The 25533-nt window shown below is 39.3% G+C and overlaps 2 protein-coding genes and 1 long non-coding RNA gene across 8 annotated transcripts in view; 1 reads left to right on the forward strand and 2 right to left on the reverse strand.

Annotated features, from left to right (window-relative positions):
- LOC308567860 overlaps positions 1 to 11826 on the reverse strand; it is a 122046-nt gene extending 110220 nt beyond the window's left edge. For 2 of the 5 annotated variants that reach the window (XR_014000388.1, XR_014000392.1), the window contains exons 1-2: positions 11491 to 11826; positions 5986 to 6070 (exon numbers count right to left, since the gene is read on the reverse strand). This is a non-coding gene — a long non-coding RNA (uncharacterized lncRNA). Of the gene's footprint in view, positions 1 to 5985; positions 6071 to 10427 lie in introns of all 5 variants that reach the window. The other 3 variants (XR_014000389.1, XR_014000390.1, XR_014000391.1) reach the window with 2 other exon arrangements.
- Positions 11827 to 12020: 194 nt separating this feature from the next.
- NPHP3 (nephrocystin 3) overlaps positions 12021 to 25533 on the forward strand; it is a gene marked incomplete at its 5' end in the record, with an annotated part of 31167 nt that continues 17654 nt past the window's right edge. For both annotated transcript variants that reach the window (XM_081159672.1, XM_081159673.1), the window contains 11 exons: positions 12021 to 12416; positions 13311 to 13436; positions 13991 to 14141; positions 15924 to 16076; positions 17126 to 17259; positions 18649 to 18809; positions 19170 to 19326; positions 21240 to 21314; positions 22086 to 22259; positions 24159 to 24262; positions 25219 to 25333. In XM_081159672.1, the coding sequence (XP_081015798.1) occupies positions 12021 to 12416; positions 13311 to 13436; positions 13991 to 14141; positions 15924 to 16076; positions 17126 to 17259; positions 18649 to 18809; positions 19170 to 19326; positions 21240 to 21314; positions 22086 to 22259; positions 24159 to 24262; positions 25219 to 25333 (1746 nt within the window). The remainder of the gene's footprint in view (positions 12417 to 13310; positions 13437 to 13990; positions 14142 to 15923; positions 16077 to 17125; positions 17260 to 18648; positions 18810 to 19169; positions 19327 to 21239; positions 21315 to 22085; positions 22260 to 24158; positions 24263 to 25218; positions 25334 to 25533) is intronic.
- UBA5 (ubiquitin like modifier activating enzyme 5) overlaps positions 15808 to 25533 on the reverse strand; it is a 40915-nt gene continuing 31189 nt past the window's right edge. The window contains exon 13 of the mRNA XM_081159679.1: positions 15808 to 16437. The gene's annotated coding sequence lies outside the window, so the exon portion shown is untranslated. The remainder of the gene's footprint in view (positions 16438 to 25533) is intronic.

Genomic DNA, 25533 nt, shown 5'->3' on the forward strand with positions numbered 1-25533 from the left:
TGGTTTTAGAAGAGTTGCTGAGGGTTTGGCTTTCCCATGCGCACATATTCAAGGTGACCTGAAATACTGTCAGAAGGAAATAACTACAGAACAAACAAGATGCCGATTAATACATCACCCTTTTCATCCCAGATAAAGATTTCCACTTATCTCACTCATATAATTATAATTCAAAATAACCCTGTAGGAATTATCAATTAATAGTTTGCTGTGAATAAATGTTCACTTGGTCTCTGATTAATGTCCTGGAAATAATGAGTTGGTTCCAGTAGAGTGGTCTTTCCTGGTTGCTGAATTTCAAGAGGCGTAATCTAAAGTTCAACATAAAATAGACATAATCATCAGGAAATTGGGTGATGGTCACCACTCTGAATGATCCCTGTCATCCTGGTAGTTTCCGTTTCTCACTAGAATTCCAGTTAAATTCTTAAATGGTCTCATATTTGGAAGTTTTGTCTTTCCTGATTTAATAAGTAGCCCCATTCAGGGGCAAAATTTGCAAAGTAGTTACCATGGAGAGGTCACATTACTTCAATATTTGTCAGGGATCATCTTTGACCCTGTAGAACACGTGTGTCCTCATTCCACTCTACCACTCTGTGCCAGCAAGACCCTTGACGTCGCTCTTGACGCAGTCAACACCATTCTTTTCTTTAAGCATCATACAGCACGTTGCCAAAAAATAATTCTGTGGCATCTACCCTACTAAACTGAGACACATGTCAAGTTAATGTCACAGTTAGGCTGGCGATGCACTAGAATTTTAGAATAGAGTCTGCATTTCTTCACTCTCATCATCAGTTATGCAATCATATTTCTGATTTTACAATTCTTTTTTGGGAGTTGGGATATATACTTCAGAGTCCCCTGAGCACTGTTGGAATATTTCTCTCTTGACCTAGAAAGGCGAAACTATAATAGTTTCCTGCTGACTTAACTCCCCCAAAAAGAACTGTTTCATAAATTTAGTTATTTAACAACATCACTATTTCTACTTTTATTAAGAAAAATGTGACAAAAGGAAACCACCAAGTTTTACCTTTGTCTAGTGCTTCTATAGATGTAACTCATTCTGAGGTCATAGAGGGAGCTCTGGACCAGCTGCCAGAAGTTGAGTTCTAGATGTCACGCACTCTGCCATTTGTCCTTTCAACCTCCTAAAGAACTCATAGATACCCTCTCTCCACAGCCCAGTTTATTCATCTCTGAAATGGGCTCATAGTAAAAAGCCTACACCAACTCATTTACATCAACTGCACAAATAGTTATTAGTCCAAGTTTTCAAAAAACAAACAATAGGCACTTAATTCGATAAAATGTAAACTGTGATTGCCAATGGTAATTGGCGCTGTGGTTTATTCTGCGAGAATGGAAGCTATTTTAATGTTCTGTAGGTGAGCATGATGGGAAATAAGTGGGTGACTTGGCTAAGCTAGGCTCGCTGAGTTAAATATATTGACTGTACTTTCAAAATCCTGTATTCAATATCTTACTTCCTGATTCATTTTCAGAAAGATTCTCAAAAAGCCTCAGATTCCTTTATCTTCCAACATATTTATATGGATACTTATCTATGGATGAAACATGTTTTCAGAGGAAGTAACTGGATAACTAGCATTGAGTTGGTTCATTTTTTAAATTATAACTACCAGAACTATATTTTGTCCAAACAACAGTCTATCTAACTTAAAATAAACCTAGGTGATAACAAGCGTTCCACACGGCCTACAGAAAGGAGTTTATTCCACAAAGTTCAGTGGCGAGGCCCCATTCGTCACGCTCTGCAGTAGTTAACATGAGTGTACATGGCATGCTTATCACTGTAACGCTAGAATGGTGGGGGGGTTTTAATTCATCATTTCAACGACTTAGTTTGTCATAATAAAGCACTGGCTTAAAATGCAGCAGTAAGCTTCCCTTCTGACTTAAAAGATGTATGCAACTCTGACAATTCTGAGCAATGCTTTTTGCTTTGTTTACCTGGTTCTAAAGTGAAATGACAATTCGTTTTTCACAAGTAAGCTGAAGAGTCTTGCAACAGATAGTTTTCCTTTGAAGTAAATTTAAAAGAGGTTTTCAGATGTACGTATTTTTTCTTAAGTAGCAAATGGAAGATATCTCCAAAAATGTTGCCTTCTGGCATCTGGTAGAAAGCCTTGCAAAGCAGGATCCACTCTAAAAGCAAACGACAAGCTCTGAGCGTCATAACTTGCACCTCTTTTAAACACACAGTTTTCCACATGCTAGAGTTTGGTGGTTTCTTTCTTGTTTATTAGAAACACAATAAAGTCATTGCTTTTGAACATTGCTCTTGAAAGAATGCATTTTTATGCTAAAAAATACAAATTCTAAAGTGTCCTGTTTTTCATTTTGAGGTAGCTATGCTTTTTCAAATTTACTTCCTTTACTCAATATAGGGTTATGAAAAAACTCCAGAGTAGAAGTTAAGAGACTTCAGGTCTGGTCTGGGCCCTAGCATTCGTTTTTAGGAAATTCTAGTCTTTGAGAAAATGATGAAACTCTTTGGACCTCCGTTTTCACAACAAATAAAACTAGATGGATAGTCTTCCAATCTTCCAGGCCTACCACTCTCTGAGTCTATGGTTTCATAATCTAAACGAGGCAATTTTATATAAGCAAGATGGTGTGAGTCCATAAGGAATATTAGTTAATTCTGGTAAAACTACCAACAGCAGTGGCTTCCCGTGGAAAGGTTTCAGAAAGCATAGCTGTGTCTGATAGTATCAGGTGTCTTTAGAATGCATTCTCTTCATTAATTAAGACTTCTTTTTCTTCCTCAGTTTTCCTAGGGTATTATATACAATGGCAACTGAATCTGCTTCCAATGAACTATCTTTTATTTTAGGGAACTGTTTATCTTAAATATAATAAATTTACTTGTATTATTAAAGTGAAATGATACATGCATTTTTATTAGATTTTTATTTTCTACATGCACATGAAAAGAAGGAAAACGGGTCTATACCTAGCACACAATACATACACTAAAATAGTTCACAAGCATAATATTTTGCATTGAATTATCCTGTACTATCATCCAGGAGTCACACAAATTTTTGCTATTTATCCATAGGTATGTAGTGTTACCTGGATCTTATACAGGGGGAAACAGGCGGAGGATAACATGGAACCTACTTAGGAATACACAGTACCTCTGAGCAGGTCAAAGGTGAAAATCCCAGTGAAAGCCATTACGCTGAGCTCGCCACTGCTATTTTGCCCCCGTCTCTGAAATTTCATAATTGGTATATTTATACATATCTTTATAGCACTGACAAAAATATTGACTAGAACCACTAACAATATCAAAATTCATGAGCACCCTTGGTCGGGTAGCTCAGTTGGTTAGAGTGTCATCCCAATACACCAAGGTTTCGAGTTCGATCCACCATCAGGGCACATACCAGAATTGACCAGTGAATTCATAAACAAATGGGACGACAAATCAATGCTTCTTTCTCTCTCTCCCTCTCTCTATCTGTCTCTCCCCCTTTCTCTAACACCTATTTTTAAAATGACAAGCAAACACTGATGATGAGTATGACAAGCAAACACTGATGATAATATGAGTATGAAATAAAACAAGAGAGTAATAGCATTAATATACATATTTCTGAACCAAATTCATAGGAAATAAAGGTAAGAGCCCTATACATAAGTCATGGACAAGTGAGCAGAGTACAGCAACTGACTATTCAAAAATGAGGAAAACAAACTTAGTATATCTATTTTAAAAGGTCAAACTCATTCATAATAAAAGATACAAATTGACACTGCAAGATAAATAAACATCTTCTTTAACATGTAAAAGGAAAACATATTTACAAGGGCTAATATGCAATGAGAGGGTATGATGAGATAGCTATTTTCATATACTGCTAGAGGGAATTTATGTTGTCACATTCTTTTCTAGAAAGCAATTTAGGAATATAATGTATATTCAGAGTCTTAAAGAAGTTCCACACTGTTGGGCCCAATAATTCACCTCCCAGGAATGCACCAAAAGAAATATCCAAAATGCACATGTATATGCAAACAAACAATAAAAAACACACACACACATTTTTACTGCAAATATTTACACAGAAAAAAAAGAAAGAACCACCTAAATGTTAAAGAATAGTTAAATAAATTATAGCATATCCATAGCACAGAAAGTTATACAGCTTCTAGTATTATTCATGAAATATTTTCAATGACGTATGAAAAGGTTGAAAAAATAGAGTGAGACCTCCAGTATGTTATTATTCAAGATAAATCATAGACATAAACATAAAACCATAAAGCCTTTCACAGAAAACATAGATTGTTTTTATAACCTGAGTGTGGGCAAAGATTTCTTAGGCAGAATGTAGAAAGTGATAATCATAGAAGAAAATTAGATTTCATCAAAATTTAAAACTTTTGCTCATTAAAAGACATTACGGAAAAGAATAGCTGGTGTGGCTCAGTTGGTTAAACGTCATCCTGTGCACCAAAAGGTGGCGGGTTTGACTGCCAGGCAGGGCACGTACCCAGGTTTCGGGTTCAGTCCCCAGTCGGGGCACATGCGAGAGGCAACTGATCGATGTTTCTCTCTCTCTCTCCCCCTCTCCCTTCCTCCCTCTCTCTCTCTCTCTCTCTCTCTCTCTCTCTTAAAAATCAATAATGGCTGTACCAATTTTCATTCCCATCAATAGGGGGCAAAAGTTTCCTTTTCTCTACACCTGTTATCTTTTCTTTTTTTGATAAGAGCCATTCTAATGGGTATAAGGTGATATGTCATTGTGGCTTTGATATGCATTTCCCTGGTAATTAGTGATGTTGAACCCCATTTCATGTACCTGTTGGCCAAAATAGGCAGGTCCTTTGCCTATTTTTTAATTGGTTATTTGTTATTTTGTTATTGAGTTGTATGAGTTCCTTATATATTTTGGATATTCAGCCTTTATTAGATATATTCTTTGCAAATATTTTCTCCTAGTCCTTTACATTTTGTTGGTTTTGTTTGTTTGTTTGTTGGTGGGTTTTGCTGTAGAGAAGCTTTGAAATTTGATGTAATCCCACTTATTTATTTTTACTTTTGTTGCTTATACTTTTGCTGTCATAACCAAAAAAATCACTGCCAAGACCAATGTCAAGGAGCTTTTTCCATATGTTTTCTTTGTGTCTTATTTTTTCTAGCTCAAGATTTGTTGATTTTATCTTTTCAAAAATCCAACCCTTTCCTTTCTTGACCTTTTCTATTGTTTTTCTCTTTTCTATTTCACTTATTTCTGCTCTACTCTTTATTATTTCCTTCTGTAGATAATCCTCTTCATGGTGTCTAGCAGGTCACAAAGATGAGCAGAAGTAATAGCTAAGATTTCACAACCCATGGATGGATATGTTCCTAAATAATTTGGGTGAATATACTAAAAGCATGGTTCCATAGAATACATATTATGACGGTGTTCAAATTGGTTTCATCCTGTACTAAGCATAAATAGTACTCTGTGTGCTGAACTGAAACAATAACCACCTTGTCTAACGTTGTTTCTTGGGAAAATATGCTTCAAATACTAAATATCAGGATATTAAATTAGTCATTGGAACACAACTCATTTATGGATTGAGGCTAAAACTTGTACATAAAAACTATCAGTGTTATAATAAAAATTCCAAGGTGAAATAGCCCAGGGCAACCCTACTTTAGAGAATACATTTCATGAGAAATGGATGCTTCATATTTATTTATTTATTTATTTAAAAATATATCTTATTGATTTCAGAGAGAGGAAGGGAGAGAGAGAGAGATAGAAACATCAATGATGAGAGAGTCATTGATCGGCTGCCTCCTGCACGCCCCCTACTGGGGATCGAGCCCACAACCCGGGCATGTGCCCTGACCAGGAATCGAACCCCAATCGCCTGGATCCTAGGTCGATGCTCAACTGATGAACCACACCCAGCCAGGCTGGATGCTTCATATTAAAATGTCCTTACCCAAGTTCCTTTCCTACTGTATTCCTGTGTGTTCGTTTCACCTCTGTACTTGCCTAGGCCATAAACTCTTCCCCTTCACCAATTTCTGCAACAAAAAAAAAGGAAGAGAAAGAACAAGAAATAAAAACTCCAATCACAGCAAGTTTTGTGAAGTTATAAATTTATTGAAAATGTGGGATATTTGGGGGAGATACTGCACAACATTCTACCTTCTCTCTAAATGCAGATGCCTGGGCCACATCCACAGATATTTTGATTCAGTAGATTTGATGTGGGGTCCAGGACTCCAAATATTCAACAAGCTCCCCAGGTACTTCTGAAAATTAACCATGTTCAAAAACTACCCCTCTAGTTCAGGGGTCAGCAAACTATAGCCCTAAAGCCATACCTGCCCTGCCATCTCTTTTTGGTTTGTTTTTGCTCTTTAAGAAATTAATTTGAGTTATTTTTGAAATATAAAACCTAGTTGTATTTTCCCACCCCATCTTTGTAAGTAAAGTTTAACTAGAATGCAGACAGGCCCATTCATTTATATATTGTCATGGCTGTTTTCATGCTATAATGGCACAGAGTAATTGAGACAGAGACCATATGGCCCATAAAGAATAAAGTACTTACTATCTGGTCCTTTATAGAAAAAGTTTGCAGCCTCCTGCTCTTGTCTGTTTCATTTACTGTGATGGGAACTAAGTGAGGCAATGTAAGGATCACTACTGAAAGCAACACCTGAACTGAATTCTTTACAGATAGTCTTCATCTTCGTATGAGAAAGAGGATTCTTCTATATACAGGGGTGGGGAAAAGTAGATTTACATTTGTAATACAAATAAATAATACAATTAATAAATAATAATACAAGAATAAACTGTTTCATGTATTCACAACTGTAAACCTACGTTTGCCCACCCCGCACATAGACAAACTACCAGCCAAATTAATTCTTTCCTGGGCTATACTGTCCCCTAGTGGTAGGAATGTTAAATCACAGATGCTTAACGGATTAGATGTTCCCTATTGTTAATTACACCGTAGGTAATTCCTGAAATCAGAGTTATAATTATAAACTTTGTGGCAAGGGACTTCAGGAATCAGAGTTCACTTGATAGAACTGAGAAGGATAAACAGTCTAGGAGAAGGTTAGCAATTTTAATGAGAATTAGAACCCTTTCCTTCTATAAAAATTCCTTTCTCTTTGAAGACTATGTAGTTCTTCATACAGCAGTGCCAATTAGATAGGTCCTTTATCCCAAAGTGATAAATTTTCTCAGGGATATTTTGGCCATTTGTGAAGCCATATCTGTCTCTAAAATTGAAGCACAGTTCTACCAAAATGGTCACAATCACAGGGGCACTCTCTGTGATGAACTGTGATAAAGGGAAAGAAAATTTAAATAGGAATCTGGATGCATGCAAACATGTGAAGGTTAACAAGGGGGATTGCACACATGTTGGCAATAATGAGGCAGCAAAGGATGAACCCACTGGTTTTCCCCCTTGACTATTGATTAAAATCCTCTGGGGAGCTTTTTTAAAATAATGACAGCCAGATCTCCACCCCTGGAGATTCTGATCTAATTGGTCTGAGAGGCTTAGGCAGACGTATTTTTTTTAAGTTCTCCAAGTGATTGTAATGTGTACCCAAGGTTAAGAATCATCGTTTTATAGCAGTGCCTCTCAAATTTTAAGGTATCTTCAGATCACCTGGGGATCTTTTTAATCTGCACTGATTCCGTAGGTGACGGCACCTGAGAATGATTCCTAACGAGCTTCAAGATGATGCCGAAACTGCTATCTGTGGACCAAGTTTTGAGTAGCAAGGAATTAGATCATCCCTAGCCAGTTTTTATGCCATTTCAGTGGTTCTGAGATCTTAAATTACATAAGTACCACCTGGGAATTAACTAACCATGCAAATTTGTAAGCTCCAGTCTCAGAAATTAAAATTCAACGGATCTGTTTTTAACTGTCCCAAGTGATTCTGAAATTCATAGTCTGAGAACCACACACACACTAACCTACACAAATAATATTTATTTTACAAGTCACATTTTTAAAAAGGTGGCAGCATTATTTATTCATTTTACAAGCTACCTTGACCAAATGTGAGGAAATTTTTCTCTTGTTCCAGCTGTGAGAAGAAATTACTCCCCAAAGTCAGTGGCTTAAACCGACAACAATTTTATTATATCCCATAATTTTGTGCTTCAGAAATTTGGGTAGGGGTCGGCTGGGTGATTCTTCTGTTCTCCCTGAGGGTCAACTGACGTCACTTAGTTGTAAAGAGCTAGCAAATAGGCTGGTCTGAAGTCCAAGGTGGCTTCACTTCATGTCCCTCAGCTGGATGGCCAGGCTTAACTGGGTTGTGGCCTCCACATAACCAACCTCTCCAGGCTGGCAGTCTCAGTTGGGGTGTTAGGACTCCTTACATGGTGGCCCAAGGCTCCCAGAGAGAGCCCCAAGGCACAGGAAGTGGACGTTGCCATTTTCTCAAGGCCTGGCACAGTGTCATTTCTCTATAGTCTACTGGTCAGAGCAGTCACAAAGCCCAAACAGGTTCAAAGGGAGGGAGTCATAAACAGGCTGGAGTCACAGGTGTGTGACCACTTGAAGAACCTTGTACTGTAGGAGCTCCAACCCAGGGAGCACCACATTGCTCTTTGCTAGTCCAAAATAACCAAGCAGGGGACCAGAGGGGAAAGGCATAGCCTTTACTACTTACATCTGGGGAAGACCTTTGGGTGGCTGGCGGGTAGGCTAGGGGCTTATCTAGCAGAGGGGAGAGAGACAGATAGAGGGAGCTGTGCTGGGAAAGGCCTGCATGCAGACCACGGACAAACAGAGAGCCTGGTGAGGCTTGTTCGCTACCAAAGACGTGGGAAACACTTGGGGCTGTGCTGCTCTGCTCCTCGTGGTCATGGCCACTGTCCAGGCAGACATCTTTCCCCGGACTGGGAGGGGGAATTGGGCTATATCCTCGCTTGACCCTCCAAACCCCAAGGGCAGCTGCCTAGGGCCCTGATCTCAAAAGGGCTCCACGCTTGGTTTAATGCTCTACTGCTGCCATCTTTAAATTCTTTATAATTTTTGAACAAAGGGCACTGCATTTCATTTTTCACTGGTCCCACAAATTATGTAGCCTGTCCTCATCATAAACTTCACTTTTCAATGGGAGGTGTGTTAAACAGCCATAAGCTGCCTACCAGAGACTTTGTTCCTCACCATACTTGTGTGTTCAGATTATCCTTTCAAAATACGGACCGAGGTATATGAGTTAAATTGGGCATAAAAAGGGAAACAAATTACGAGGTTGTAAATTAGAAAATCCTATGATGTTTTAGGATTAAGAAATATGTTGAAAACCAAGTACACTGTTATACTGAGGATGGGCTATAACCCTGTATCTGATCACCTCTGGGCTCACTCAGTTATTAACCAACAGTTATCCAAGGTCAGTATGCATGCTGAATTTATACAAATTGCCCTTGATGAGAAAGATAGCCAGTAATTACTATATAGGGGTAAGTCTCCATGCCCTCAGAAAACCTGGATTTGTGTTTGGGGGTATCTGCAAAATTACTTAAAGGTTATTAAAGGCAGTGACAATTCATATGCTTTCTGAGAACTGGGGCCACAACTGACATCTGTTTGGCTCATCAGTCATTTGTACTACATTATGTTTTCAGCAGCTCAACAAGGGTTGCTGGTGAGGAATCTAAGCAACAAATGGCGTAATAACAATAACAATACCAACTACCAAAATAACAAAGGTTGATAAAATGCAGACGCAACTAATGAAACTCAAGATCAGGAAAACAGTTAAGTACTGTTCTCTGCACAAAGCAGGCAAGGATTGTTGAAATAAAACTGCTAATGTGATAAACTATTGAAAGGTGTGATTATCCAGGGTAAGTCCCTTAGTGGAAGAAGCCAGGCTTTGAAAGGAGTGAGGGTTGGCGGAGAGTACTGAAAGGAAATAGAAAGCATGTTGGTATTAGGAAGAGAAAAATCACCCTGGATGTGGGCAGAGGGGTGCTCCTGGGTAGATGAGAGGGAAAAGGAGAGAGAGATTCATTGCTTTGGGGCACCCAGTCCCAAGCTGCAGAGTCTGAATTTACTCCACAAACTATGGGAAGTAAGTGTAGTTGTCTGTTATGAGTCTGTAGGGGATGGGGGTGGCTTATTTATGCAAGTGTAATAATGGAGGTCTGCAGCTGAGGCACATTCCAAAAGAGGTGCAAGACTAAGATGCAGAATTTTTCAAAGGAGGTAGTCAGAAACCTGGGAGAATGATCCTTAAACCACAGATCCACACTGAGGGTACAAGAACTGGAAGTTAGAGATCAGAAAGCACATTATAAGGGAGAGAGTTCTTGAGGTACTGTGATGGTGAGAATGTTTCCCTTTATCCCAGGAGACTACCTGAAGAACTTAATATGTTTCACCTGGAGTTTGAAGACCACAATGGCCTGGGGTCTGGTTCCTTCCTGGAGAAAAGGTGACCAGCTACTTGGATGGAGGGAGTTAGAATTGGCCTGCATCCCCACAGTTCTGTGGGGCAAAGATTGTGTTTCCTATTGTGGTAGACGTCGTGATGACTGAAAGACTTGTTCCTCCAGCCTCTGGAAGTGATGCCAGCAGACAGCCCTCAGCCGTCAGTCCCCACAGGGATTGTTTTGGCTGAAGAGAGTTGATACCTGGCTGCTCCAGGGATATAAAGCCCCAGCTCCCCACCCCAAGTTAGGACAACTCTACAGGACGATCTCAGCTTCTGAACTTCCAGGTTGGTTGATGTCTCCATTAAGACTGCAGCAAAGCTCAACTTCTCCCGCTGCCCAATTTTGCTTCTTTCCTTCCCTTTCCATAGGTGTTGACCCCAAGGGCACTCCCTAAAAAGTATCTTGATTGGTTATGTCCATCTCAGAGTCTGCTTCCCAGGAAACCTGACCTGTAACACCTGTGGGTGAGATGTGGGCTCCCGGGAGAAATGAACCAGGTTGGATGTTCTTGGGTCTGTCCACGGGACACCCTGGAAGGATGCTCCAACATCCAGAGAGGCTTCCTTCCAGCTGGGGACGCAGTGAGCAACAGCTGGAATAGAGCTGCACCAGACTGGGTCAAGAGAATTGAAGATTAAAGATACCCATTTATGAGGGGGGAAAAGGCCTTTGAAGAACTTACAAAACCATCTGAGAGAGACCAGCTTTAACAGTTTACCTAGAGTCCAGCCCACGCGTGTCAATCAGCGAGGCGCCTGCCCTCCCTGCCAGGGCTCCAGTCCCCGAGGAGTTGGCAGGAGTTGGCAGGGTGAGGGAGGAGGCCAGCCCCGCCCTTCCTCTGACTCTCCAGTCTGAAACAGGCCCTCTTTTCCTTTTTTATATCACCTACCCCCCCCCCCCCAGTACTGTAATACTCATCTCGCCCTTTATGTGTTGAGGGGCCCCACAGTGTCCCTGCTGTGCAGTCTCCAGCCAGTGTCGGTTGTTGCAAAAAGTCAAAAAACCGCACCTCGTCTAAGGACGGCTCCTGGCGGGCTCGGGCTGTGCAGCCGAAAGCTTTCCCTTGGCTGGTACCAAGTCTCGCGGTTCATTCAGCTGCCTGCACGGTGAGGGGCGCGAAGCGCGAGGCGCGAGCCTGCGCGTAATCAAGTCCGCAGGCTTCCCGACGGCCCTCAGGGAGGAGCGCGGGGTCGGCGGCCACAGGACCGGACGGCAGCGGCGGAGCCGGAGCGACTGGAAGCCCAGGCGCTGCTCGCGGAGGCCCGCGCCGCGCAGGGCGCCGCGAGCCGGGGGGCGGCCGAGAGAAGCCGCGCGTGCGCCCGCCCCGAGGCCCCGACGGGGGACCGCGCTGGTCCCGCCCCCGCCCGGCCCCGCCCAGTCCGTCCCCGCCCAGTCCGTCCCCTGCTGCTCGCCCCGCCCCATCCCGCGCGCCCCGCCCCATCTCTTCCTGTGCCCCGCCCCGTCCAGCTCACCCGGCCCCGCCCCCTCGCTCGGCCCCGCCCCCTCTTGGTGCGGCGCGCAGCGGCGGCCATCGGCGCCATGGGGACCGCCTCGTCGCTCGTGAGCCCCGCGGGAGGGGAGGTAATCGAGGACACGTACGGGGCGGGCGGCGGAGAGGCCTGCGAGATCCCGGTGGAGGTGAAGCCCAAGGCCCGCCTGCTGCGCAGCTCGTTCCGCCGGGGCGCGGGAGCGGCGGCCGGGGGCGCTGGGCCCGGGTCGCTGCCCCGCGCGGCGGGCGGCGGCGGGCTGCTGGGCGCCAGCTTCAAGTCCACCGGCTCGTCGGTGCCCGAGCTGGAGTACGCGGTGGCCGAGTACGAGCGGCTGAAGAAGGAGTACGAGATCTTCCGGGTCAGCAAGAACCAGGAGCTGCTGTCCATGGGCCGCCGGGAGGCCAAGCTGGACACGGAGAACAAGCGGCTGCGGGCCGAGCTGCAGGTAACTGCGGGCCGGGGCTCGACGAGGGCGGCGGCGCCCGGGAAAAAGGCCCGCGCCCTGCCCCTGGCCCGAGCCTCCGGAGACACTGCCAGGCTGGACTCTGGACGCTGACCCCGTTCCTTGCCCGTCCTGTCTCCTCTCCAACCCAGCTAGATTTGAAAGTTGAGCAGGAACCACTGTGCATTTTGATTTGAGGAGTCATATTCTCTTGGGATCTAAACTGATTCCTGTACTAATGCCACCCCTTTTCTATTTCTGGTTCATTCATTAAGTCGCCTTGAAGCAGGTAGCCTGGAAGTGTCCCGAAGCAGCAAATGCCAGTCCCCACGGGGTCCAGGGAAGTAGGTTCACACAGGGCACACACACACAAAAGACTTGATGACATCTGTTGAAGCAGCTCATCAAAATCTTCCCAGGAGTTCTTCACTCCCCCCCCCCCCCCAAATTGTACATACCTCCAAGGTGGGGTGTATGTCTCAGTTTCTTTGTGAAGCTCCCTTGCTCTTGGGTTTTAATGACCTTGAACTGAGTAAGTCATGCAGGCAAGGAGCACATGGTCTTGCAGAATTAATTATCTTTCAAGTTCAGCTTAGAAATAGTACTTTTTGTTCTCTTAAAGATGGGCAAAGTAAGGTGTAAGATTAAGAGCTGGTACAGTAAAGAGAAAGTATTTTCCATTGAAAGCTTAAAGTTGAAGTGTCTTTATTTACTATAGTTCAAGCATGTTTGCATTTTTTATTGTGTTTCAATAAAGAGGCAATATGTATTTCTTGATAACTGGTAAAATATTGAGTACATTGTTAAAATTCTAAGATATGTAATATGTATGTAAGATAATGTAAAATTTGGGAAGAATATTATTTTTGTTAGAAATAACAAGGTAAATTATTCCAGGCACTTCAAAAAACTTATCAGAAGATACTTCGGGAAAAGGAGAGTGCTTTAGAAGCCAAATACCAAGCAATGGAGAGGGCAGCTACATTTGAACATGACAGAGATAAAGTTAAAAGGCAATTCAAGGTATTCCTTACATTTTTATCCCCAAAGTGATGCAGAATAAAAACTATACATTTTCAAAGTTCAAATAATGCTGTGGTGAATAAATAATAGTGATGTAGGAGTCATGAAAGTTAGAAGAACTAGAGTAGAACACTTTTTACATTTTTGCGTTGAACCTGGTAAACTTGAGATAGTTTCAAAGAAAAGGTATAAAAGTGAACATTTTACTATGGATTTGGGAAAAAAATGGAGTGTTTCTCTATGGGGGAAGGTATTTGGAAATGTTTGGGGATGTTTTGTATGGGAGGGCATTAGTGGCATTTAGTGGAAGGGGGATGACAAATTTGCTAAACATTGTGCAGAGCACTGGACAGCCCCACACCACAGGCATGCATCCTGCTGGAATTCCAGTGGGCTCCGGTTACAAAACAGTGAGGTGGAGGTACTCGGCTTATTCATCCTACAAAAGAGGAGATCAAGGGCCCCACATCAAGGCCAGTTTTTTGCCTTAAGAGTTGAAGACACAACTTTTTTTATTAAGAAAAAGTTTCAAAATTTAAATTCTTCTTTCAAAGATTTTTAGGGAGACCAAAGAAAATGAAATTCAGGACTTACTGAGAGCCAAGCGAGAGTTGGAGAGCAAACTTCAGAGGCTACAAGTTCAGGGGATCCAAGTATTTGATCCTGGGGAGTCTGATTCAGATGACAACTGTACAGATGTTACTGGTAAATGTATTTTATGTTTATAATATTTTGAGCTTTTAATATAAGTGTAATACTATTGCAGAGCCAACTTTCAATCCTTTTACTTATAAGTGATTGCTATTATAAATAGAGTTGCACTTGCTCTCTGGTTCCCAACTGTTACAAAAGCTCTTTTCCTTGAAGTCCATGATGTTGTCAGGGGCTGAGTTTCCTTCTGTCTTGTTGCTCTGCCAACCTTAACCCACAGCTTTTCTCTCTCTAGTCTAGGCTGTCTCCTCCAGGTCCCACCATCACATCTGTAATGTAGCCAGGGGACGAGAAAAGGGAATACATTCCCTTCCTTGAAAGCACAAGCTGAAAGCTGTACCAGTCACTCCTACTCAAATCCCCTTGGCCAGAACTCTACCTAGGATGACCGGGAGGTGTAATCACTGACAGGAGAGGCTGTCTCCACCTGCAGTTTGAGGCTCTTACTCAGGGAAGAAAGGGAGAGTGGATACTGGCGGACAGTTAGTCTCTGTCACACTGTTTTTCCACATAATGGTGTATTCTTTGCAGCTATCAGGATGTCTGCATAGTATTTCACTGAATAGTTCCCAGTACAGTTCTGTGAACTATTCAAAAAATTTTTATTTCATAATTAAACATATAAAAGATGTCTTTTTCTGGAAATAAAGAAAAGCCTATAATCACAGAATGAAAGGGTCCACCATGTTTCGAGAAAATATTGATAAAGTGTGACTGATATTGAAAATAATAGATTCTATTTAAAATGTGGTGGGAAAATGCAGTCACTCTTCCATTTATAAAAAAAATTTATATTCTTACAAACGGATACATTTTGGAATGAAGTACGGCAACTGACAATTCCCTTTTAATTTGTATTTTAGTACCACTGGGAATGTGACCAGCATCCTGGTATTTTTATTACTAACTTTTGAGAGAGAAAAAATAGAAGTGATTCTTACTGGCTTAGAGTGACTAAGAAGATGCTTTTATGCCCCCACATTAATCAAGTTAATATTTCCTCCTAGGTCTTTCTTCATATTTTGATTTAAACATGAAGAAGGAATGTCTCTCATTTGAGATTCAAAGACCTACAAATAATCATCTCAATTTTGCCAGAGATTTAGCCCAACCTCCAGTTTACTTATGGTTAGTCAAGGATGACATATAGACAATCTGACAAATATAATTTACATAAAAAATCTGTAAGTTCTTAAGTACCTATTGATTCAGACAATTTTGTTGCTCTGGGAGATTAGAGGATGTATTCTTTACATCCTTAGCTTACAACCTAATGTGTTACCAACATTAATTACTGGTGTGCTAGTAATAGTATTCCTTTGAAATTCTTTACTTCAAATTTGACATTGATGCCTAAACCATATAGTTAGAAATGTTTTTAAGAACTTTTGTGTGGGGGTGTTTTTAACTTCTGTTATTATAATTCCTTTGGTTATTTTTTTTTTAATTGAATTTATTGGGGTGACATTGGTTAATAAAATTATATGGGTTTCAAGTGTACGGTTCTATGATACATCATCTATAGATTGCATTGTATTCTTGATTTTTTTCATCTTCTCTTTTTAATTCTCTCTTTGAATTTGAGATAATAACCAGAACAATGTTAACCTGTACCTTAGAACTTGCCAGACGTGGATGGCAAAGTATTTTCACAATCATTAAAGTTTGAATATTTGTTTTATTTATGATCTTGTAGTTTGTTTTTTTAATGAGCAATCCTGTTCAGTATACCTGGTAAGTTTTTGAACATTCAGATAAAATCTCTTGCTTTAACAGCTGCTGGAACCCAGTGTGAATATTGGACTGGCGGAGCCTTGGGAAGTGAACCTTCCATAGGGAGTATGATCCAGCTGCAGCAGTCCTTCAGGGGCCCTGAGTTTGCCCATAGTTCTATAGATGTGGAAGGACCCTTTGCAAACGTCAACAGAGGTAACACACGCCATTTGCCTGTTACCTTGGCTACTGGTAGTGACTGTTTATGTACTACAATCTTGTGCTGGGACAACTACCATCAACAGAACATTCGATTTGTATACTGGGTGTCTTCCATTGTCAAACCGTCATGTATTGGTGCTGTCACTGACCAGGGCTGATGAAGTTACTTTATGCACATCAGGATCAGATGGTGCTCCCTGGCCAGACTGTCCATTCACGTTCTAATAATTGAAATTCTGGTGTGAATTCTCAGATGTTTTCGTTGAGCAGTGAGCGTCTAATATAGATTAACTGAGAAATAGAGGTTTTCAGTCTTTCTTTCTGCATCTTTGATGATGTGGAAGGTTAGAGCAGGCTGCAGAGTAGATACAAAACCTCAGTTATGTAATATAGTATTCTTAGTCAAAAGAAGATTTTCATTATTTTTATATAATTTGGGTGTTTAAAACAGCTCTAAGATCTGTTTAGAATTTCAGTACCAATGCAGATCTGAGACGTTATAAGTAGCTTCACTTTTTTCCTTAAAACTGTAAAATTATTTATCTATTAGCAAAATTAAAATTGTTTTTTAATTATGTCTTTTGAATTAGCCACATATTTCTTTAAATGTTCTTTCACACTAAATAGCATATGGTTAGTTTTCATTTTATACCATTCTTGAACTTTCTTTTTGACTCAGTATATTTCATGTGTCATAAATAGGTAACCATGGGTGAGCCTGGGAATGCAGGCTCTTCTCAAGCAGCAAACTAATTGAACAGCCCACATGGCATACTTCCTTGGTATTTGACTGGAACCACCAGTACCCCAGCAGAGACCACTGATGACATTGATTGTGTTAAGCCCCAGAATAAAATTTGACATTAGAGAACTGATTGCCTTCTAATATGTTATTCTAGAAACTATGTCATTAGAAACAAGTGAGATCAGATTCCATTCTATGATGCCTGTTGTGTTTTCTCTGACTTTCTAAAATTCATCTTGTCAAATATTTTCTGGTGCTTTTTTTTCTTTCATGAACTTATGAGAAATTTTATTTTCAGATGACTGGGATGTTGCTGTAGCTAGTTTATTACAGGTTACTCCCTTGTTTTCACATTCTCTATGGAGTAACACTGTCAGATGTTACCTCATTTATACAGATGAAACCCAGCCTGAAATGGATCTTTTCCTTAAGGTAAGGACATTTATAAATTCTGTATTCACTGATTTAAAATACAAGTTAATTGTATCCTACTTCTGATTCTACTACATCTAATCCAAGTAGTTTATTACCTGCCAGATTATGTCTTAAATATAAAGCATTTTTTGGGCCTTTCTTAAGAGAAAATATTGCTCAGTATTACCAGTATTTTTAAATTAAGGTCTGGGAACATTGTGCTTTTGAGGGCTTCCTTACACATTCTCCACAATGTTTAAGACCCTTGTTGATAGTGCCTGCTTTAGTTAATATCTGCCAGTTCTATCCTTGAATCTATTTTGGGTTGTAGCAAAGTTTAATCCTTGTTATGGTTTTTTATTTTTCAAAAGCAGCCACTGGGGTTAATCTAAGGCAAGGGTTGGCAAACTACAGCCTGTGGGCCAAATCTGGCCTGCTGTCTATTTTTGTATGACCCAGAGCTAAGATTGGTTTTTACATTTTTAAATGGTTGAAAAACATCAAATGAAGAATATTTTGTGACATGAAAATTATATGAAATTCAAATCTCAGTGTCTCTAAGTAAAGGTTTATTGGAACACAGCCATGCTCGTTCATTTACACTTTGTCTGTGGGTATTTTGAACTACCGTAGCAGAATAACTTGTGACAGAGACTAAATGGACCACAAAGATGTCTGCCTAAACAGCCAAGTTGTCAAGCTGTTATTAATTCGTGAAAATATTTGCCATCTGGCCCTTTACAGAAGACGTTTGCTGACTACTGTCTGTTTGTTCTAACTGAATTTTAAATAAATCTGCATGTGACATCCTCTACCTGCTATATTAGCATCCTCCAGATTGTTTAATAAGTTCATTTAGCTTTCCTTTTTGATGTTTCTCTATTTTGGTAAAAAGATAAATATTTTGAAAACCAAAGCTTTCACTCATTGAATATAGGTTATTACCAAACACATGTTGAAGGAATTACTAATTTATTATAGAATAATAGTCATCATTAGTAACTTAATTTGTTATGACCAACATATTTTTATTTTATATGTTTGTTTAGTGTTCTAATAGATCGTGGTGGGTACTTTTTCCTATATACAGCTATTTATAACAATAAAACATAAATCATTTGTAATAATAATAATAAATACCAAAACAAAATAACTTAATATTTTTCTCCCATTGTGTTAAGCTTTATTATGAAGTAAATCATTTTCTGAGCTAGAAAACAGCCAAGTTATTAAGCTATTATTATTTTGTTTTATAGAGAAACTTGCCTTTCTCTTTAAGACTTTTTTAATATTACTTTTTTTAAATCAGAAAATATCCCACATAACCTGTTCTAAAGCACACTTTTTTATTTTAAGTAGTATGAAACTGACTAGATCTTTAGTTTATATGTTTTAATTTGTTTTTAGGACTATTCACCTAAACTTAAAAGAATGTGTGAGACAATGGGATATTTTTTCCATGCTGTACATTTTCCAATAGATGCTGAAAATCAATACCTCACTGTAAGGAAATGGGAAATTGAGAAGAGTTCATTAGTTATCTTACTCATTCATTTAACTTTACCAAGGTAAGCTGAAATTCTGTGATTTATTACAGGAGCTGATCCATTATTGGGAGCCATGTTTAACAGTATGTTTGAGAGTTTTTTATATTAGATTTAAAAATATTAAACTTCCATATGCTTTAAAAATTAATTTAATGCACAATTAAATTTAATGTACCCTCACTGTCTGATAATGAACATATATTTTAACATTAAGCTGGAACAGAGCTATAAAAACATCCATTTTTGGGAAGCTTCACTTGTTCTGCAGCTGTGCCTTTTGTGGCCACTTGTTATTGCAGTAAACCCCTATTATTGACGCTTCGGTTGACTGTTTGCTGCCACAGTGCAGTATAATAAAAGAAATACTGATTTCCAATCTAGCCTTTTATTGGAAGACTGTGAAGAAGCTTTTCTGAAAAATCCTGAGGGCAAACCACGATTAATTTATCATCGTTTGGAGGATGGGAAAGTCAGTTCCGACTCTGTCCATCAGTTGATTGATCAAGTTTCTAACCTGAACAAGACCAACAAAGCCAAGGTAAAATTTGTAGGGTTGCTTTCGAAGAACATGCTTGGTAAAGGCAAGTGCTGGAGCAAAGGCCACGGCAGTGACCTGGCTGTTTGGAGAGAGGAGGAAGGCGGGGTGGCTGGAGCAGAGTGAATGAGGGGAGACAGCAGGGAGGGTAAGAGGCGGTGATCGTGAGGAACCTGGGAGACCATATTAAAGACCTTGGTCTTTTACTTGGAGTGGGATGGGAAGCCGCTGGAGGACGTTCAGCAGCAGCAGCAGCAGCAATTTTATTCTTAGGAGGCTCTCCTAGGCTGCTGCGCTGAGAGTTGACTGTGGTTTGGGTTGTGGGAGGTCAGAGTTGGAGACGTGTGGCAGAGATTCTGGTGGCTCGGGCCAGGGTGATGCAGGGCAAATGATGGGAAATGGTGCGATTCTGGATGAATTTTCACAGTCAAATCAACATATTTCCTGACATTAATTGTGGACTATGAGAAGGAGGGATAGATAGCACTATGTAGCTAAAAAAGTATGACCTGTGAATGGACAACTTGGATTCTTTTCTGTGTTTTTTTCCCAAGCTTTTTTTCTTTTCTTTCTTTTTCTCTTTTTCTTTTCTATCTACTGTTGACCAAGGATTAGTGAAAGAAGGAGCCTCTTTATAGTAACCTTTCCTAAGAGCACTGGGAAAAGCAAAAAACTGATGATGAGTGGAGAGGACACGCTCACCCCTAGATTTCGCGTTGAGATGTACTTTAGAATGGAGATCACAGGCTTTGCGTGACTGCACGCCGAGCTCACTTGGTAAATGATTGTAATGTTAAGAATGCAAAAGAAACAACTCTAGCTTTTAAAAAGAGTTTTTTGTTCTCTTTATTTCAGCCAGAAAATAAGATCAAATGTGAATATAAGCATTTCTCTTATATCATTCAGTATTGAAAGGATAGCTTGAGATCAGCATAACATTAAACCAAAGAGCCTAAGCCAAAAAAGTGCTGTTTTTAAATTATAGTTAATCTCCAGAACCATTTCTTTGTTTTAATTTTTATATTATCAGCTTAGTCCACGTCTCATGAGAAAAGATATTAATTCATCTTTTTTATCTCTGTTCTACAAATCTTTTACAAATTAGTGTGCTAGAAGGGTGAATTTATTTTATGAAAATAGGATAAAGTAAGATCTCTCTACCATATTATAAATGTAAATATAGGCTAAACTTCAATGCCAGTTCACTTGATATGCTTTCTAAAACCATTCTTATTCTAATCTTACCAGATATTATCATTTATTAATAATACACATATTCTTTACAGATAGGGCATTCTTATTTTTAGAGAGAAAGAGAGAGAGTGCAGGATCATCGATCGGCTGCCCCCCACATGCACTCAGACCTGGGATCGAACATGCGACCTGGGCCCTGACTGGGAATCGAATCCGCCGCCTTGAGGTGTACAGGACGACCCTCCAGCTAACAACCACGCTGGCCAGGGCGATAGGACATTCTTTCAGCAAGCTCAAAAGGCCGTTGTACATAGCCAAATACCATTTTGCTTTTTTGTTTTGTAGAATTAGCTTTACTAGCATAAAAATTGATTTTGATGTACTTTGAATGTTATGTATATTGAGTGGTACAGAAATACGTAATATGAGATTTGGACACATAAGCAAAAAAAGTGTACTGTTTGTTTTATTACAACATTGTTCACACTAAGTCCCTGTGTGACCTTGGACAAGTTACTTAACTTGCCTCAGTATTGTCTTCTGTAAAATGGAGGTAATCACGGTGTTTCCCTCAGAGGGTTGTGAGAATAAAGGAGCTAATACATGGAAAGTACTTAGAACAGTTTGTGACCCACACATAAGCACTAAAAAAGCATTTCCCACTTCCTCCTGTTATTGTTTTTCCTTGTTGTTGTTAAACTACTTTTTTTTTTTTTTTTCAGATCATTGATCACTCAGGAGATCCTGCAGAAGGTGTATATAAAATTTATATTTATGTGGAAAAGATTATTAAACAGGTAAATATGCATTCCCTGCAAGATTTCATCTAAAATATTTAAGACCTCTTAAATATTTATGTTTTCCATAAAATTGGCTTTTCCAGAGAAAATCACTTGTTTGTTTTGTGAAAACAGTCGTCAGGGAGAGTGCCACTGCTTGTGTTGGGAGTTCATCCTGTGGAGTCACTGTGGAATTACTAGTACCATTGTCTCTAGTATCTTTATCTCTCCTCTGTTTGATGCTTCAATACCGTTAAGTGTACAATGGATTATGAAATGACTAGTTAAAAAGTGGCAGCAAGTGAACTGCACATACTTAGCATCTTGGCCAGCTGAAGGATAACATATTTTCAATGATATGAAGACTTCAGATCAAAGCAGAGATATTTGATATCAAGAACCTCATCTAAGTAATTACATTTTTATAAAGATGTAAAGCAGCATATTTTTTAATATTTGCACAATCTTTAAAATTATTCACCAGCCAGATATAACCAAAGACAATGTATAACATTTTTCAGAAAACAGATCCCATAGGAGTAAAATACCCTTCTATTTTTAGTAAGAGAGAGGTCTTTGTTTTTATTATTTTAATATTTCTTTTCTTTATTTTAAAACTAGCATTCATTTTTATAGTTATAAGTTTATCCTTGTAGGTACTATACAAAGGCTGTGGTTTTGGACTTGCCCTCCTTAGGAGGTGAAGCCCACCTTAGGCCTGCATGCTAAGGCTGCTGCAAGGTCTTTATGCGTTTCATTCATTTTCTTGTGCTTGCTCTTGGCGTTCAGGACATCCTAGGCTTCGAGAACACAGACCTGGAGACTAAGGATTTGGGCAGCGAAGATTCTATTCCAGAAGAAGACGATTTTGGTGATGTTTTGTGGGACATACATGATGAACAAGAGCAAATGGAAGCTTTTCAACAGGCTTCAAATTCAGCCCATGAGCTGGGATTTGAGAAAGTAAGCATTTGGAGTATTGTTCCAACAAAGATCAGTCTCCATTTAAAGGCTGTATTTCGATTGTGTTTTCATGTATAGTCAAGGTTAACATTTGTGTTAGTGTCTGCCCTCGTGGTTTGATTATCTGAGACGTGTTTAGGTACGTATCATGTGAAAGATATGTGAGATCAAATATACTTATGAACATCAAACATTTTTAGTAGCAGATTAGGATTTACCAACCACATGTTCATTATGCCACCATCTGCAATTCACCAGATCAAGATTAGGATATCTAGGAAATTCGATAAAAATAGTAAAGCTATCTCTTCTTCCAGTTCTTGGAGAAACCAAAATACCAAGTTCAGAAAACAAAGCACAGTAGTTAATGTGACAAGCAGATCACTCCTTCAGGATTCTTAAATATCTAAAAAACAACTAACAATTTGAAGTGCTCAAAGAATCTATGTCCAAGGTCAAAACATTTGGAGTCCTTTTTAAATTAATGTAAGAACTAACCTTTTAAAGAATACTGTACAGTAGGTATCACTAACAGGTATATTTTTATAGACCTTTTATAATTTAAACTGTTTATCCTAGTTCAACCATTTCCTAACTATGGATTTTGGTAACTTTGACTTTCTTGTCTATAAAGTGAGAATAATGAATAGTACCTACCACAGGGTTGTTAGGTGGATTAAACCAGATAATGCACGTAAAGCACTTGGCACAGTCCCTGGCACATGATAAATGTTAAATTGTTGTCATTTTATAAGAGAGTATTATTATTTTATAAATGAGGAACCTAAGATTCAGATTATAGTTTGCCTAAGAGCACACAGGGAGTAGATTGCAGATCTGGGATTTGAACCAAAGACTTCTGGCTCCAAATCCTGTGCTCCTTCTTCTATAGCAAAAAGTCTTAATTTGGGAACCATGGGTCTGCAACTGGGCTTTATGTGGGACAATGAACTAAATGGTTAGGATTTGCAAGATCATAAATCAATAAAGCCTTTGCTTCTTCAGCAGCATCGTTGATGTCAGAATTATTTGAGTTCCTGGAGAAATATATTCTGTATTTAGATTTGACAAACAGAAAAATTGGTTGAGAAACTATACCAGGTAACCATATATTGTAATTGCTGGAAATGTCTGCTACCCTAAAGCTAGCCACAAACAACTGATTACAGATTCTTTAAATCCTTAGCTCATTTAGAAAACTGGTACAGTTAATAAACATTTTAGCTCCCAAGATAACATTGGAATCTCCTTAGTAAGTACTGAGATATTTTGGTGTTCTGAACCAGTTTTTAATGCCTGGGGAAAGCCTGGAAAATATGGTTCTTGGACTTTGCCTAGAACTCACTCAGTTTCAGAAAGATCTCAGGTGGCCTGTCCTAACCTGATCTCTGTGGCTGGCTGGGAGACTGCAGGTCCTCAGATGAAACCTGCTCTTGCTTGGACCTGTCCTCAGGAATCCCTGGGAACTGAGGTGGTCTCCAGGGCAGGTAAAGTTTTGACGAGGAGATCAAGGATGCCTGTGGGTACCCCCTCAAGGCCTTCTGTGGTATTTTCTGTGGTTTAAGGGCTATCAGGGTAATACAGTGGCCTCCCTACAGCATTGTGCAAAACATCTGAATCTTGTAAAACCCCATGGGGCTCTTAACTATTGTCCCACCTTCATTATTTATAGCAATACTATGTGTAGCAGAAATTGCAGCCCATTTGTATTTTACCACTTTGGGCATATTTAACAAGCCATAAAAATAAACAACTATGAGGGTGCTATTGACTAAAAGTAGATTTCATTTTCTCATGCAGCTTTTCTCCAGTGATTCAGAGGATAATCAGATGTTGACTCTATTTGCTATTCTAAGAGGCATGTGCTTCCTCACAATTTAAATTCATTTTTGTTTCTAGTATTACCAGCGCCTCAATGACCTAGTGGCGGCACCAGCACCGATTCCACCCCTGCTCGTATCTGGAGGACCAGGTTCTGGAAAGTCTCTCCTTTTATCAAAGTGGTATGATGCAATGCAGTTAAATTGTTATCACTGTGTCATGTGAACTAATGAATTCATTCAACAAAATGTAGTACTGCATGCCTGCCTTCCTGCAGTTTGTACTAAACATTACAAACGCAAAAAGGAATGAAATAATAGATTCGTGCCCTTAAGAGTACACAATATAGATATTAGAGAGAAGATACAAAAAGACAAAGGAATAGGAAATGTGAGCATTTGTGATTGTGTAGATAAATGATGTAGGTCAGAGCTAAGGGAGTGGTCAGTGTCGCATGGAATTAGGTGAGTTCTAGAGGGGATGTGCCTTTATTTTCAATTATTGGCTTCATCTTAAAAGTTTCATTGGGATTTTAAATATGTGAAACAAGACAAAGACTATTTAGAGTGAAGTAAGTCATGAAGAATATAAAAATAAAGAATAACCTTTACTATGAATGCAAACTACTTCTTCAAATTATGGACTAAGGTTCATATAAGCTAATAAATTCTTTCAGTTTCATTTCAGTTCATATTATTTAAAGATAAGTAGTAAAAATATTTTCTTTCATTCATAATTATTTATAATGAAGAGTTAGCATATGTTTCTTTTTTATTGCCTTTTTATTTAAAATTATGTTTGGAATACACTGTTTTTGTGGTTAATAAAGAAACTTCTTTTTTATTCTAATATATTTGTAATTAGAGGTTAATGCTAATTTTACTAATACTTTAAATTCAAATGTGCACTATTTTGGCTTATATTAACATCAATTTATAATTAAAATGAATCTATAATTTTTTAACCGTTAATTTTAAAAGATCTAAAAGTGGAGTAAAAATGGAAATTTCCCATATTTATTCAGAATTGACTATGTGATTGCTCATAGGTAGCATTTGATGCTTAAAGCACTGTGAATTATATTTTGGTTGACAGTAAAGTAGCTTTATCAGTCTTATAAAAGCTCTTTTTCTTTCAGGATTCAATTACAACAGAAGAATTCCCCTAACACACTAATTCTTTCTCATTTTGTGGGGAGGCCCATGTCAACCAGCTCAGAGCCTTCCCTGATTATTAAACGACTTACTCTCAAGGTATAGTATTCCATCTTTTGGAAGTATCAGAATTTTTATTTAGATTCAGACTTTGTTGGGGCTAAGTACCTGACGATAAACCAATTTCAGTATTACTCATTTGTTTTGGTTTTGCATAAGGTTAAAAATATTACTCAATACAATTGGTGACTGAATTTTGGTTCAAAACACAGAGATAGGCATACTTCTCAGCAACTGTG

This window comes from Miniopterus schreibersii, assembly GCF_964146895.1.
Source record: "Miniopterus schreibersii genome assembly, chromosome: 15".
Taxonomy (NCBI): domain Eukaryota; kingdom Metazoa; phylum Chordata; class Mammalia; order Chiroptera; family Miniopteridae; genus Miniopterus; species Miniopterus schreibersii.